Source organism: Engraulis encrasicolus, chromosome 1, assembly GCF_034702125.1.
Source record: "Engraulis encrasicolus isolate BLACKSEA-1 chromosome 1, IST_EnEncr_1.0, whole genome shotgun sequence".
Lineage (NCBI taxonomy): Eukaryota > Metazoa > Chordata > Actinopteri > Clupeiformes > Engraulidae > Engraulis > Engraulis encrasicolus.
This window is the reverse complement of record NC_085857.1, coordinates 39,560,451-39,575,982: the sequence shown is the minus strand read 5'-3', so window position 1 is coordinate 39,575,982 and position 15,532 is coordinate 39,560,451. Positions and strand designations below refer to the sequence as shown.

Below are 15,532 nucleotides of genomic sequence, written 5' to 3'. Positions count from 1 at the left end.
AAGATGAGTGCTGCCACTTGCCACGGATGTACCATACCGGAAACCAATTATATGTTCTTGATGAACTGACTTTTTGAAATACCACGCATCGAAATCGACACAGTTGGGAAAAAGTTCACGCATTACCTTATTATTATTATCATTTTATTATAGTATTTTATTATAGGGGGTGGGTTTCAACGGTATGAATAAACTGATTGGACGTTCTGCCCTTAACGATCACGCCGTTTCCGGTTTCTTTCTTCGCGCAGGCCCATCGACCTCACTGATATTTTATTTACTCCTGAAATCCAAGATGGCTGTCCTGAATGCCTCGGTCCCCTAGCAATTGAGGATGCGAGCAGCTACTGAAAAAACAACTTTTCCCCGACCATCTCTTCCCCTGGAATTCAAATCGTAAGGTGCAGAGGACACCCTTGCATCTTACCAGCCTCTAAATACCCCTTCCATCCAGGTTAAACCCCTCTAATTCGCCTATTTAAAGTAGTTTCGCGAAGTAACCCTCTGTGTCGCTGTCTGTCCTGAGCGAGGTTGAGACAGCTCTGCACATCCAAATGGCCGAACCGAGAAAAGTACAATTTGTCACCCTGTCGGCCTTTGCTGCTGGTCCAGCCACGGAATCTAGGAAACGCCGGTTGGACGACGAGGCCGATACAAACTTTGATGGAGACGTGGGGATTGGCAAGTCAGTGCCCAGTACGGGAGGAGGTGGCGGATTGTTCGGCAAAACTAGCGACAGAGACAGCGTTGAGCCCAACAGGGCAACCGTGCGATTAAACCTTTCTCTCACCGAGCCAAACGACCAGACGTCGGCCGAGTTCAATTATAGCGAACTCATTCAATCCCTTCAGGTACGCAATTGCCTTGTCTTGGACAATTTAAAGCGCATCTGTGTGTTATCTTGGCAAAACTCGCTTTAGTTGTGGGAAGTGGCCTTAAATGATTATGTATTGCCAACAGTTATCATGTGTTGAAGTACCTCGAGCAGTTTTTGCTCTTTACCAGATACTGCAACAGATTAGCTTGTTAACGCTAGCAAGCGCAAGTTGTTGGGACGATTCACATACCTTTGAATGAGTGCATGGCCCTACCTTGTTTTTATTAATCTACTAGTGAAACAGGTGTAGTTGCGTTTCGTGTTCAACTTGCACTGTTATGAAGATGGGGAGTTGGTTAACTTTTAATCTGTGGCGTCTGAGTAACTCAACACTTGCTCACCACAACAACAACTCCAGAAAGTTGTAAAGGTTTCGCTGGTAGCAAGCTAGCTTGTCAGCTAATGCCTGTGAGTGCATGTGCTGGTGGCCACTTTACATACGTGTTGTTATGGGCTAGGCCTAAACGCTCTTTATAAAGAATCACCGGAAGGACGGAGGATGACAATTATCCGGGCACAGTGTCTCGTGATGGCAGCCCGCATTGACTTGACAACTCGTGAAATTACTACAATAGAAACCAAAAAGAATGCACCGCTTACTTTTACCCTATCTGTCAGCTTCTGCGAGCAATAAAAATGTCAAAATGAAACGCGCGATGAAGCGTTTGGTTGAATGACATCGAGGCGGATGTAGATGCCAAGGTGTCATCAAACTGCCAAAGTGACCCTATCGCATGAATGTGCTGCTTATCTAACATTTTCGCAGAAGAAACGCCAGACTCCCAAACCAGCCCCTGATCCAAATGATCCATTCAATGACGACGAGAGAGAGCGCATGCAAGTGGAAGCTTTGGCCAAGAAGTTTGAGAATAAATATGTGAGTATATCATTCTCCCACGTTTTCCGCAGCGTTAGGGGTATCCCACCATTTCAAAGTGGTCAGTCATCATACTCTACCCTAGCCTATTCTGGTGGGGAATTGAATTGATCAACACTGATGTGGCAGAAAACGGCAAGTACTGATTAATCACGCTGCAGACCTTGCCCTTGTTTAAATCAAGATCAATGATGTCATATAAATGTGAACCGGTGCTTTTAGTTTGTAAGGCTTTCAGTGACATGTGATGTATGGTCACCGTTTAAAAAATGTGTTGGCAGAGTTGCTGTAGACTTGAAAGCTGCCCAAGAGAATGGGAAAATGTGTGAAACACAGTGTTCTGGTCCTGCCCGGCCTCTAGCAGGTGAACTTACCCTTGGTTCATACTGGCACCGTTCATGGAGGAATCCCAGAGACTTTGCATCATTGCATGGGGCGGACCTGAAATGCATTGTGGTGCCGTCTTTATTACTGCCGCCGAAATATTCTGAAATGTTCAACTATTCAGGCTCTGACGGATCCATAAGCCAGTCAGACTGCATGCATACATGTATTGTTTGTTAAATAAAAACAGAGTGAACGAGGAGTAACCCTTGCTTCACACGGGCTGACAGGCACCATTCCCTGATGAATGACCATAGGCGTGTCTGATGGATGGGAGGTTGCCTTTACATGCTTGCATGTGGTCTGATTAGCTGACGGATCTGTTGCAGCCTGAAAAAGTTTAAAATTCTGAACATTTTGCCGTAGCTAACAGAACTGTCAGTACCCCTATGCATTTCGCTGCCTCCCCATCCAAAAGTCAATGGGATTGGTCAGCAGACGGTGCCTGTGTGAACGAGGAGTTAGGGATTCCCGCCAGCCAGAGACAAACAAGTATTCACAGACTATTTAGGGCAGTCATGGGTAAGCGGTTAGGGCGTCAGACTTGTAGCCCGAAGGTTGCCGGTTCGACTCCTGACCCGCCAGGTCCAACCAGTGCTCTCCACCATCGTCCTCCATGACTGAGGTACCCTGAGCATGGTACCGTCTCGCCGCACTGCTCCCTTTTGGGTACCATCGGGGGCTTCCCCCTTACACGGTTGAGGCATGAATGCAATTTTGTTGTGTGCAGTGTACACTTGTGTGCTATGGAGTGCTGTGTCACAATGACAATGGGAGTTGGAGTTTCAAAGACAATGTTCCCACATTGGCAAAATGTCTGACAATAAAGCTTTTTGAATCTTGAACAATGAAGCTTTTTGAATCTTGATCCTGATCCCCAGAAACAAACTGCATTTTCTTCTATATCCACCTGCCAGGGTAACGCTGCTGCCGCCGCTGGCGGTAAGAAGAAGAGGAGGGACCGCATGCAGGACCTCATCGATATCGGCTTCGGATACGACGAGACCGACCCGTTCATCGATAACTCTGAGGCAGTGAGTACAACTCATCCGCACACTTTTTAAACTATAGCAGAACCTGTGAGGTTTAACACTCTTTTAACACTGTTGACGCACACTCAGGTATTTTGAAAAAACAAAGACGTCTCCCTTCCTTTGTGCCTTTCGTTTACACAGAAACAGACGTTTTCCCTCTGAAAACAAATCTATTTAAAAAACTCTGACAAAAGTGGAGATTTTTGAAAACTCTGCTTTGATGTTTTTATATTAACAGAGAAAAACAGATACTCCAATGGCTTTCTCCTTTCCGTGCACAGGCTTAAAGTATTTATGACCGCTTTCAGCAGCATATTCATACGTATTCAACAATGTTGCGAACAAAGATATTTCAGAAAATGGAGGGAAGAAAAATGTTTGTTTTTCAAAAACCTGGCTATACGTAAACAGCGCCTAAGAGAGTGTAACGGAGGGATGGGGGGAACCTTTTTCATTCAATGGGCCACTTCAAATTTTTCCAAGGGCCGTAAAAGTCCTCCGAGAGCAGCACTGTGAACACAAACCAGGATTTCACCCTGCACCTAATGCCTATATTGAAGGCAGGCACCTTTAAAACAGACCCCCATCTTCTCTAGGTCTCATGAATATAACTTAATTGTATTTAAAATGTAAATTCTAAGATTCCTTTACAAAATATTTCATATTTCATGTGAAGCTGCATAACGTTAAAACTATATGGGGGGTTGGATAAAGCGCCCCTCGAGACATAGGTTCCCCTGGTGTAACGGATACCAACTAGTAGATGTCAAAGATAGAACATTAGTAAAACTCACTCCTGAAGCCTCATACAGGTGTGGTATTAATGGGCTATCGGTCTGGTCCTTTAGCTCAGTGGTGTTGTGCTGTGCCTCCCATGCCAAACTAGAGTGTTGACTGGTGGGAGGGTTGTGGGTTCGAGCCCCGAGTAGCTGATTACGCAGAAAGACCTTGGTTACGACAGCATGCAGCACAATCAAAGCCTGGCTTTGCCATCTGTGCTTAATGGTTCTCAGTGCAGTGATGCTATGGGTTAATATGAAGGGTGCATCTCCTACGATGGGAGCATTTGTTGGTGTTATTTGTTGTCTGAGTGTTGTAGCCGCAAGGGATGCAATGAATGCACCTGTCCCTTGGAGAATCTAAAAGTGTCTAATAGGTCTCAACAGACTTGGCTGTTGCTGTGTTTATTTGGATGTTTTTAAACCGATTAGAGACGGAATAACTACTCAATCAGAATAGACATTTCCATATAAATTAAGTGTAGGTTATGTTCGACAACACTGGAGGTATGCCGCACACAATTTCATGACCACGTCAGTCTGGCCAGTCAGTGGAATTTCAGTTGAAATCACAACGCATTCATTATTGTAATGAGTGGTGTGATTAGAATCGATGTACTTTCATCAATAGACACACTCACCCCTTTTGAGAAATCTGCTGACAAATAGACTGGGCCAGACTAAGATGGCATAACTTTTGTCAACCAAGCTGAACCAGCTGAAGCTAATTATAAGATGGACCAAAATGACGACGCTTGCACAACAGGAGTCTTAGCATCTCTAGGCATCTCTAGACATAGCAAATTCCTAGACTTCATTTGAAACCATTCAACCTCACGACTGTGCTGCTTTTCCCTCTCTTGTCCCAGTATGACGAGCTGGTGCCAGCGTCGTTAACCACCAAGCTGGGAGGATTCTACATCAACACAGGCACGCTGCAGTTCCGGGCCGCCTCCGAGTCGGAGGGGGAGGAGAGCAAAGGCGCCTCCACCACACAACAACCGGTGAGTGTGTTCAGGAATACTGGGCACGCCATTGGCACAACCACAAGTCCTTGCGCAAAGTCACCAAGTTACCACCTTTGATTTTATTGTTCCAGAAATATTTAGAAAACAAAAAAGCTCCCGCACGCTGTCCTCGTATGCACTTTAATGGCAACGTTTTGGTCTGGTGACTTTCAAAGTGTCCGGTAGCAATTTTGTTTGCTAACCTTGGTTACCCTCTGGTTTTCCTTCAACGGCACCTGACCAAAGACGCACCTTCAAGAAGATTTTTTAAAATTGTTCTAGAAATGGTCAAAAAATAAGCCATTAAAGGGGTATGCCACTATTTTGGGGCTTGATACAGTTAAAAACGTTCGCTGGGGTTTATAAAGGTGGTAAAGTGTCTTATTTTTCATGTGAAGCGTTGTCTTGCTTTATGACAAGTTAAAAGAGGGAGTATGTCGCTAAGCTAGTGAAAGTCAATGCATCCATGTAGCATTACTACATGCTACACGGATCCATTGACTTTCACTAGCTTAGCGACATACTCCCTCTTTTAACTTGTCTTAAAGCAAGACAACGGCTTACATGAAAAATAAGACACTTTACCACCTTTATAAACCCTGGCCAACGATTTTAACTGTATTAAGCCCCAAAATAGTGGCATACCCCTTTAAGTGCTACAATGTAATGTATCCCTGTGCCGTTGTCATATCACATCACCAGAACTATTGACATTTCTCTCTATTGGTATTGTGAGCTTGATTGGATTTTATGTCTGCAGCATTATGTGTTTATTTTTGTTTACTTGCCCTCATGTCCAAGTCAGAGTTCTAGAACTTCATACACATGCAAAATGCCCTACAGAATTCTCACTTTGCTGTAGAAAATGCTGAATGTTCATGACATTTCTATTATGATTAAAATAGTGCGAGAGATTGACTAGCTGTCACAGACCAGTGTTTTTGATCAAATTCCCTGAAGTAGGCAATCTATTCTTTGCCTTTATTTGGTGGAACACATCACATGGTACAGACTGAGTAGAGTCTGTCAAGCTCATGCCACTACTAGAATAGAATAATTAGCACATTTCAAGCTTGTTTTTTTCATAGAAGATTGAGACATTGACAATGAATGTTGATTGATCCTTTTCAAATCTGACTGAGGGAGACAGCGGTTTGTTCAGTGTCTTGTTATTGCTGTGGGTGTTTTTGTGATAATCTGTGGGAAGTCTCTGACTTGAAGCAGCCATGTGTGGACCGATTGCTAAATTGCTGCGCTGAAAGTCTTGTAGAGGCTGATGATTATTTTGTCTGTCTCTCTGAAGGTCGGCGATGCACAGATGATCAAGAGGCGGAGAAGGAAAGACGGTACGATGCTGGAGGAGAAGAAACCCAGAAAGAACAGAGTCCCCAAACAAGGGTGAGAACAAGCACACTTGGTATTACTTTTTCCGATATAGATGCAATGCAATGCGATATTAGTATTTTATGTGAATTACAATATTGCCATTGTGTTGATGTATTTCTATGGCACACATACAATAGTATCACAATATCATGTTACCATACAGCTATGCATTCCATTATTACTTTATGATTGTTTTATAACAGTACTGGAGGATTTTGATGTGTTGAGTATTTCTCTGTCTTCGAAAGCTCAATGTACAGTATATGTACTTTACTACTTTATGCCATCTCTATGGATTTCTACACAGTTACTCTCTTCTGTGTCATAATTGACATCAATGTATGTCTGAACTCGCAGACACTCAAACGTGTCTTGGAAGAGTGACATTATTATGTTAGTATGTACATATCAGAAACAGACACGTGGACTGCTCTTCTCAAATGACCTTTCTTGCCATTTATGGTCGGATGGCACCGCGTCAGTGTTGGGGGGCATCCCCATCCCCCGCACTCTAAGAAACGTGGCATTAGCCATGCTCTGATTGGCCTATCGCTGCCCAGCCAATGGCTGTGCATTAGAATGTACACCAAGGTTCTATTCTGTTCAGTTGAGCGCATTTTGAAGCATGTTGATTTTTACAACTGAAAAACAGATTTCTTTGGCGTTTCCAATCAGAACGTCAATATCACGGCAGCACATTATATCGAATCTGTGTTTCTGGTTGACAATGCCAACCAGGAAATTTGTTTTTACGGTTTGGAAATCAACAGTTGACAGAATGTTTCAAATCTGCTGAAGCGTGCCCTGTGGGTAGGATCTATAGTCATTGTGCCCAGAATTGTAGAGCAACAGTGGCTTGCTGGAGGGCAGCGAGTCACTATGCCACCCCCATTTCTACACTCATCCACACAGCCTCTTAGCAGTGCACGCTCTACAGCAGTGGTGGGACCGTGGAGCCCTGGGGGGTATAGCAAATAATAATAGTAATTTATGAATTAATGTACACCAAAATAAGCAGAAATAAACTAAACAATATCCCTATAAGTTGAGAACTGCATTATAATAATATATTTCATCTCTGAATTCTGTATTTCTATATATAATGGGGCACTGACACACAGACCAATCCAATGGTTTTGGAAGAGAGTGCACAAAAACAAATAGTGTGGCACGGCCCGTGGCAGGGGGGCCTTGGCTGGAATCTATCGGTACATGGGGGGCCTTGTCATGGAAAAGTTTGGGAACCCCTGCTCTATAGTATGGTGTGGCCTTCTCAGCCCGAAGGCTCTGCGCCAGAGGCCTAGCCTGGCTATCGGGACTACTTTACAAAGCTCTGGCAAGCTCGGTCTGGATTTCACACTGGCTCAGAATTTGAGGGTGTTTTGAAATTGAAGAGATTGCCAGCTTGGCCAGACTCGTGTTTTCGGAATACAAAAAATATTAATCTTTTCAGGCGACCAAGTCTAGGTGTTCCTTTATTTATTCCTAAGGAAATTAAGGTGTCTGGTAGCGTACACATAATACAGGATGATATACAGTACATGGCAAGATAGACAGACGGTTGTAACTAACCATAAGCTGTGTGTCTTATGTGTGTGTGTGTGTCTCTCTGCGTTCGTGTGTGTGTGTGCGTTTGCCTGTGTCTGCGTTTGCCTGTGTCTACGTTTTTGTGTGTGTGTGTGCGTTTGCCTGTGTCTGCGTTTTGTGTGCGTTTGCCTGTGTCTGCGTTTGTGTGCGTTTGCCTGTGTCTGCGTTTGTGTGCGTTTGCCTGTGTCTGCATTTATGTGTGTGTGTGTGTGCGTGTGTGTGCCTGCGCGTGCGTGCATGCGTGCGTGTGTCGCACCTGTGTCTGCGTTTTTGTCTGCGTTTGTATCTGTGTGTGCACGCGCCTGTGTTTGCGTGTGTCTGTCTGTTCCCGCTGTGCAGTGTGACAGCGCTGGGCGCCCTGCACCGACCGGAGAAGAAGAAGCGCAAGAAGCTGATGAAGGACTCGCTGTACCTGGCGGCCATGCTGAGGCGCTTCACCCGCGAGAAGGAGGAGATGCGCCACAAGAACCCCCAGGCCGCCGCACCGCACCTGGGCATGGGCACCGCCGCCGCCAGCCTCCCCGCTCCACACGCCACCAACCACCACCACCAGCACCATCACCACCTGCTCCACAACTCTGGCCTGCCTGTCAACAGGTGATTCTTTTTCTGACAGTGAATGTGAAGGATTTTTTCCCCCACTATTTTCTATGACATGGCCATAGCTGCCGAACTGTCACTAAATGACAAACATCTGATGTCCCGTCTTCATCACATGGATGCGTGACGTGCTTTGAAATTGGCTGATGTTGTTGTGGAGAGGACAACTCTGTTTTGAGAGCATGTCTTACAACGTTTACATGTCTGAAATACAAGGAAAACGTTTTACTGTAACAGTTGGGCATAATGAACGTCATACAGCTAAATTCTGACGGTTTCTTTTAATGGAACACTTCATCAGTTGTGGAGATATGCTCACCTACCTAGCCATTATTGAATTGGATAGGAACAGGAAGGTGCTAGGTGGTCCAAAGCCAATTCAATGATCAATCCATGCTAGCTTGGAGCTACTAGTAGAATAGGAAAATCGAACTGAATTGAACAGGCAAATGATAAAACCCAATTATTTATTGTCAGGGAGGTGGAAAAATGAGCATGCATCCACAAATGGTGGAGTCTTGAAAGCTGCCTGAATCTGTGATCAAAATGTTTCTCGTGACAGTAAATGTAACGCTTTTTGTTTGTTTGTTCTTTTTGTCTCCCCCGGCAACAGCACGTCTGCGATGGGCAACAATGACATCTCCCTGGCTGACCTGACGGCCGACCCGGCCATGATGTCGCTGCTCAGCTCGGCCAATGAGAGCGAGCTCCAGGACCTCCTGGGCGATCTGGACTTCAACATGCTGGACGCCGCCTCCGCCGCCGCTACCGGCCCCCTGGTCACCTCCTCCCCCGCCCGGGAGAACGGCCTCCTGGGAGGAGGGTTAGGAGGAGTAGTAGCAGGGGGGGTGGCGGCAGGGGCGCTACTGGGGGTCTCCCCGGTCCAGAAGCCTGGTCAGGCGGGAAGGGCAGGCCAGGGTGCCGCAGGGCTGGGGGGCGTGGGGGGGCGGCTGCTGTCTCCTCCGCCACTGCCTGCCGGTCTGCCCGCGCCGCTCATCAAACGCATTGAGGACTTACGGGCGGTGAGTCTTTTTTTTTAGTTGTTGTCAGTATTGCTGTTGGTACCTGCTTTTTAGTGGTCGTTATTGTTGCTACCTATTGTGGTTACGGTGTGACTTCTTTCAGAAACCCAGAAGTTAAAAACACTAGCCTGGCAAGTCAGACTAAATGTGAGATTATTAAATGGGAATGAGACATCGGAAGATTGTTGATTGGAACAACCCGTTGTTTTTCAAACCGTGTCTGTGCCTATTGGCCAACGTGTTGACGTCACTCCCTCAAAACCCTGTCAGCTTTGCACCCAAAGAGTGAAAACAAATCTCCTGCGCTGTGATTGGTCCGCCAGTTTCACGTAGCAGATATTTAAAATCCAGGTATAAAAAGCCGGAGAAAAAAATATCTTGTTAAGGGGTCTGAAACGCATTTGTTACAATGGAGGATTTATTTTTATCCACACACCTCATTATACCTCAACAGGAGAGAAAAAATACCCTGCTAAAAAAATATCCTGCTACGTGGAAACAGCACCTGTGTCTACCTGTCTTGATTACTCATTACGAGCAGGTGGTCCAGAAATGGTTGTATGAAATGTGCAGCAGGGTTTTTACTTCCTGGACCCCGGATTGGTACTGGTTGTTGGCACCTATTGCAGACCAAAGAAGTCAAAACCTTGTGAGCATACCGACACAAGAGTTACTTGGAAGTCCCTTATAGAATAGAAATAGAAAGCCTTTATTGTCATTATGCAAAGTATACTGAGATTAGATCTTCCCTACAATGTGCTCAGTCCTTTATAGATTAACACAGTCCAGCAAGTGTGCGTTTAGTGCGATGAAATGTTAAGACTCTTGTTTGTCATTTGTGTGTGTGTGCTTATCTACATATCCGCAAGTGTGACTGGTTTCTTCTTTCTTGTTGCTCCAGAGAAAGGCTGCTACTGTGTCTGTTTACTGAAAGCACCAGTCTGAAAATTGTGGCCTACTCTCTCTGCCATTTCTCTGGTGGAGATTATGCCGCTCTGACCTTCAAAGTCATCGTAGTATTTCCTAGAGAGCGAGAGACCGGTGAAATGAATTCAAGTGTCGGCGCTTTGCAAGAGCTATTGAGTGATGTGTCCTTGAGTGGATGACATGAATAATTGGCAAAGGGAAGCAGGGTCGTCTTTTTCGGCATCGAATAAGAAACTAGTAAATCTTTCATTGTCCTTCTCAAAGCGGTTTTCAGGTGCTTGTCAAACTAAAGCTCCTTCATTTTTGAGATGGCGATCGTTTATCTCTTTGACCCTGAAATGCTGCGTTCCGTTTGTCTTATGAGTAGGTATAGTTAAGGGGCTGGAAGATCTAAGAACTGTCTGAAAAGTGGTATGTGTTGAGGACTGTGCTGGTGATGTGATAATAAACCATTAAAAATAGTAGAGGGGATGTCTGCGCTTCAGCCTTGGTGGTGCTCACTGTCGAGGACAGCAGTATCAAGACAAACTGGGCTACTTAACAGTGACTAGACCCAGGGATGACTGTAGCACTCGGCAACTTTTTTTTAGATGTTTTTTTATTTTGGTGCACTAAGTGACTGATGTCTTCTGATGAAGTCGCAGGTGCACCGAAACGTCAGTTACTCTGCACCAAATTAAAAAAACACCCTTTAAAAATAGTCTGTAAAAAATAAAAAGTCTTAGTCACCTTAGTCGCTGACAAGATGGTGACCAAGCTTTGGCATTGGCTGGGTTTTAAGGGCAATAGGGCTGCAGTTCACCTAGATATTTTCTGTGGCTGCTGAAAGCATAGCTTATATGTGCAGTGTATTCCACTAACCATATTTGCCAACAAGTGTTACAACATTGTCTTTTATAATACCGTGCAGTGCTTTCAAGATATTGTGTAGCTGTATTTTTTGTCAGTGCAAATAGATATGTCAATCCCGGCTTCAGAAAACACACAACCTTCCTTAATTGATGCATTTGATGGATGGATCATCGTTTTTTAAAGTGAGGTGATTTCTCGAATTTTGTGTGCCACCCATTACGGCCAGATAGCCGAATAAAATTGGTTGCGGAATTTCTATTTTCTGAAGCTGAGATAGACAAGTCAAAAATGTATTTTTGAAATGCTACTGTTTCAAGGAATCCTGTTGGTAAAATACAGACTTGTCAAAAATACAACTATGAAAAAAGTACAAGTGATGATGACGTGTCGTGCATTTTTCTGATGACAGGAAAGGAAGACAGCAAGTGAAACTGTCTGCTGCCAGGGGGCTGAGAAGGGCCGTTGAGAAAGGAGGAAGACAAGTACAGGAAAAAAGAGGGAGAGAGAGACCAATAGAAAGACAGAGGGAGAGGTGAGGTGATGAGATGGTGTCAAGGACAAGAGATGGAACAAGATTGAAATGAGAGAACCTAAGGGACACTACAATAAAACACGGTCAAGATTAGGCCTCTGCTTTTACCGACTACCCAAGATGGCCTCTCCACTGCGCAAGCAGAATATTTATTGAGCTGCCATGTAAAATGGAGAGTAAAGCCGGACATCCACTGAGATTTTTGACTTTTTTGAAATCCGTCCGATTGGCTCAGTGATTTGACACTACATTTCACACTATCTAAGCATGTAGCCTCTTACTGCAGCTGGGGTCGCCGGTGACCCTATTCACTTGCTGAAAATGCTTAACTACATCATAACAACATTGCTATGACATTAGAGAGCCATAGTGCTGCGCTAAGGGGTTAAGGGCATAAATTGCCACGGCAGCCTCGCCTCTACCTCAGGTGTGTTTTTCCGACCGCGTTTTTGTCATCTGCAATTTTGGACATCAGGTCTCGTACAGTGTGAGCATTCAGGTCGTGTAGTGTGAGGTCGTGAGATGTGAAGTTTTTAAACCCCGCTATTCACTCGTACAGTGTGAGGAGCTGAATACCCGCGACTGAAAATATTGCACAGTTTATGCCCGGCTTTAGGAGAGGTATGGTTTGTGGGGTGGATTTCTTTGGTACTGACAGAGACTTATATAGGTTCTTTTTTTGTCTTTTGTCCTCTTCCCACTCCCCATTCTGTACTCAAGGCATCGCGACAGTTTGACCAAGAAGGCCGGAAGAAGTTCTTTACTTTGGATATGAACGACATCTTGCTGGAGTAAGTGGTTTCTACATTGGCCATCCCTGGGTAACCTTTCATTATTGCCATGGTCTGATTTTCAGTTGTATGATGCAGGTTGCACAGGTTACCTCAAAATGCTATCAAATTAATTTGTCACCCCTGTCATTGTCCTTGTTTTGTTGTAACAAGTCTTCATGCACTGAAAGATATGTCCACATTAGTTTGCTATTACTATGTCGACCAGAATTGGTTTTGATAAACTCAATGTTGTACTTCCATAGGATGCATTCGTTCTAACAAGTCTTCATGCACTGAAGGATAAAGAAGGCCATATTAGTTTATTGCCATGTCGAGACCAGAAATGGTTTTGTTTAACTCAATGTTGTACTTCCATTGCAAACATTCTTCTAATGAGAAAAGCAATGTCCGAAATGTGTACAGCATAACTTTAACACAACCTCCTCTCCTCTCCCCTTCTCCTCTCCTCTCCACAGTATTGAGCTGCAGGTGCAAGAGCAGCCCGTGGAGGTGCGCTCTGCCATCTACTCCCACATGGAGGCCTTCGTGCCCTGCAACAAGGAGGCCCTCCTCAAACGCCTCAAGAAGCTCAGCCTTAACATCCAGGTGAGGCTTACCGCTGCACACTTCCCAAATAGAGGATGGATCAGACTTATGGTTGTGTATCTACCAAATACAGGATGTACTTTAGAAAAGTACAAAAATGGATGTGTATCCCAGCTTGACACTGACACCTGCCAACCAGCCAAATGCTGTAATACATGACTGTGGTTTGTAATAAATAATTTCACTAGCCACTTTGGCAGGTAGTTTACTCTTGGGAATGACCTACAGTGCCACCCCATTTTTTTCAGTTTTTCCCCCCTTTTGCATGAATTGTTTGTATTAACATTCAAATGGCGCACACTGTTTGTATTTGTCAGATTTTTTTTAAAGTGGGAAGATGTAATCTACCTTCCAACTTCAATACTTCTATCATGATAGTAAAGGTACACTAACTATGACCATGAGTGTAGTAGAAAGGCTGAATGGCTAGTCACTCTGGATAAACACTAGCCACTGTGGCCGGTGAGTGAAAAGTATCTATTTTAATATACGGGCTTAGCCTTGACATACAGGCGACACTGCTGAGGTGAGGGTACGTGTGGTGAGGCAATGAGTCTCACAGCAGCTCACACAGTCCCTGTGTTTGTGTTTGTTTGAGTGCATGAGAAGGATTTCAAAGGAATATTTTCTGAAGACCCATATTTAATTAGCACTGTATTTGAGAATGAGGTGAGACTGCTGCTCAAAAGAGGAGCCTGCAACAGGCTTGTTGGTGTGTATATTGTTATTGTACTTATTGATTATTACTTATTTCAGAAGGTAGTTGATCTCATTACATGAACTGAAAATAATATTAAATGCACACAATGCTGTAAGGTGTCAATAATCAATTTAATAATAATAATAATAATAATAATAGCAATGATGATATCAATGGAAATAACAATGATAATGATATAGTAATAATAACAATAATGATTCAAAATTAAACAGAAGTAGATGTTAAAGTAATGAAAAGTCTTTGGTATAGTCCTTATCACCTCACACTCCTCCTTGTAAGGCTCTTTATGCCTCTCAGTGGTAGAAAGGACGACTTAGTGGACCTGGGTGGTGTGTGGCTTTGACGACGGGCTTTGACTTCAGGCTGGTCACACCCTTCTGGATGCCAGAGGCAACCTTGCTGCTGCAGTCACAGACGGACTTGACAGGATTCACAGGTCCGCGCTGATTCAGGCGAGCCAAGGCACTCTTTGCTCTCACCTGTGGGTGGTTTGCCAAAGCCAAGACGCTGCTAGCCTGGGCCCCCAACGAATGGATGGATCTCTTGTCCTGTGATGTTTGGCCACAAGTTGTGGCAGTCACAGGCCTTGCCTGAACAAGCTTTTGTCCCTGGCTTAGTTTTGTTGCCCTGCCATTCAGTCCACAGTTGTCGGCCTTTTGGTGTTTAGGCCCAAGCGTAGACTTCACAGTGGTGCTGCTGATGTTTTTGGAGCCCACTCTGGTCCATTTCCATGCTGGTCTTGTGGCGATGGTACTGGTGGCAGGAAGCTTCTTAAAATCGTGTGCGATGTTGCCAGGTTTGAGCTTGGTCATGGGAATCTCTGTCTTGTTTCCTGCGAGGATCTTGATCTTCTTGGGAGGATTGACCTGAGAGTCATTGGCATCTTTGTCAAACGGTTCCTTCCTTTTTGTCTTTGAGTGCTGCTCGTGGTCGACAGCTTCACAGGGCCGGACAAAGAGCATCTCAGGGGCCTCCTCCACGTCCTCCATCGCGGTGCTACACTGCAGCTCCGGTTGCCACACAATAGGATAGTGTACTCGGTTAGCAAGCAGGTTGCAGTCCAGCCCATAGGTGGTGATCCTGGCAGCCTGCTCTCTCTGCCTCTGGGCCTCCATCTTCATGGCCTCCCTCTCAGCCCTCTCCGAGGTAGAGATGGGCTTTGAGACCTCAAGGTGGTGAAGAGGCTTGGGGGTCTCAGAAGAAGTGTGCTGAAGGAACTGGCCACAGCTAGATCCTGGGGCAGCAACTTCTTCCTTGACGGTGGGGATCTGTGGTTCAGCATCCCACACAATAGGCAGATGTACGCGGTCAGCAAGCGGGTTGCAGTCCAGGCCATAGGTGGTAATCCTGGCAGCCTCCTCTCTCTGCCTCTGAGCCTGTCTCTTCAACGCCTCTCTCTCAGCCCTCTGGGAGGGAGAGATGGGCTTAGAGACCTCAGAGCGGTGGTAAGAGCAGGGTTTGCTGGACAGCAGGGACCGTGACGCATCTATAAAAGTGAAATACAAGTACAGTGGTAGGAAGTCTTTGAGTAACAGAAAGCCATTTTAGCTCATACAAAATTTGAAAAA

General features: G+C 45.0%; 1 protein-coding gene across 2 annotated transcripts in view; it reads left to right on the top strand.

Annotated features, from left to right (window-relative positions):
* Nucleotides 1-289: 289 nt before the first annotated feature.
* The window catches only part of ubn2a (ubinuclein 2a), a 28,749-nt gene continuing 13,506 nt past the window's right edge, over nucleotides 290-15,532 (top strand). For both annotated transcript variants that reach the window (XM_063201961.1, XM_063201953.1), the window contains exons 1-9: nucleotides 290-851; nucleotides 1,644-1,754; nucleotides 3,056-3,172; nucleotides 4,821-4,955; nucleotides 6,262-6,356; nucleotides 8,271-8,528; nucleotides 9,145-9,553; nucleotides 12,585-12,655; nucleotides 13,114-13,243. In XM_063201961.1, the coding sequence (XP_063058031.1) occupies nucleotides 555-851; nucleotides 1,644-1,754; nucleotides 3,056-3,172; nucleotides 4,821-4,955; nucleotides 6,262-6,356; nucleotides 8,271-8,528; nucleotides 9,145-9,553; nucleotides 12,585-12,655; nucleotides 13,114-13,243 (1,623 nt within the window). In that variant the 5' untranslated portion in view covers nucleotides 290-554. The remainder of the gene's footprint in view (nucleotides 852-1,643; nucleotides 1,755-3,055; nucleotides 3,173-4,820; nucleotides 4,956-6,261; nucleotides 6,357-8,270; nucleotides 8,529-9,144; nucleotides 9,554-12,584; nucleotides 12,656-13,113; nucleotides 13,244-15,532) is intronic.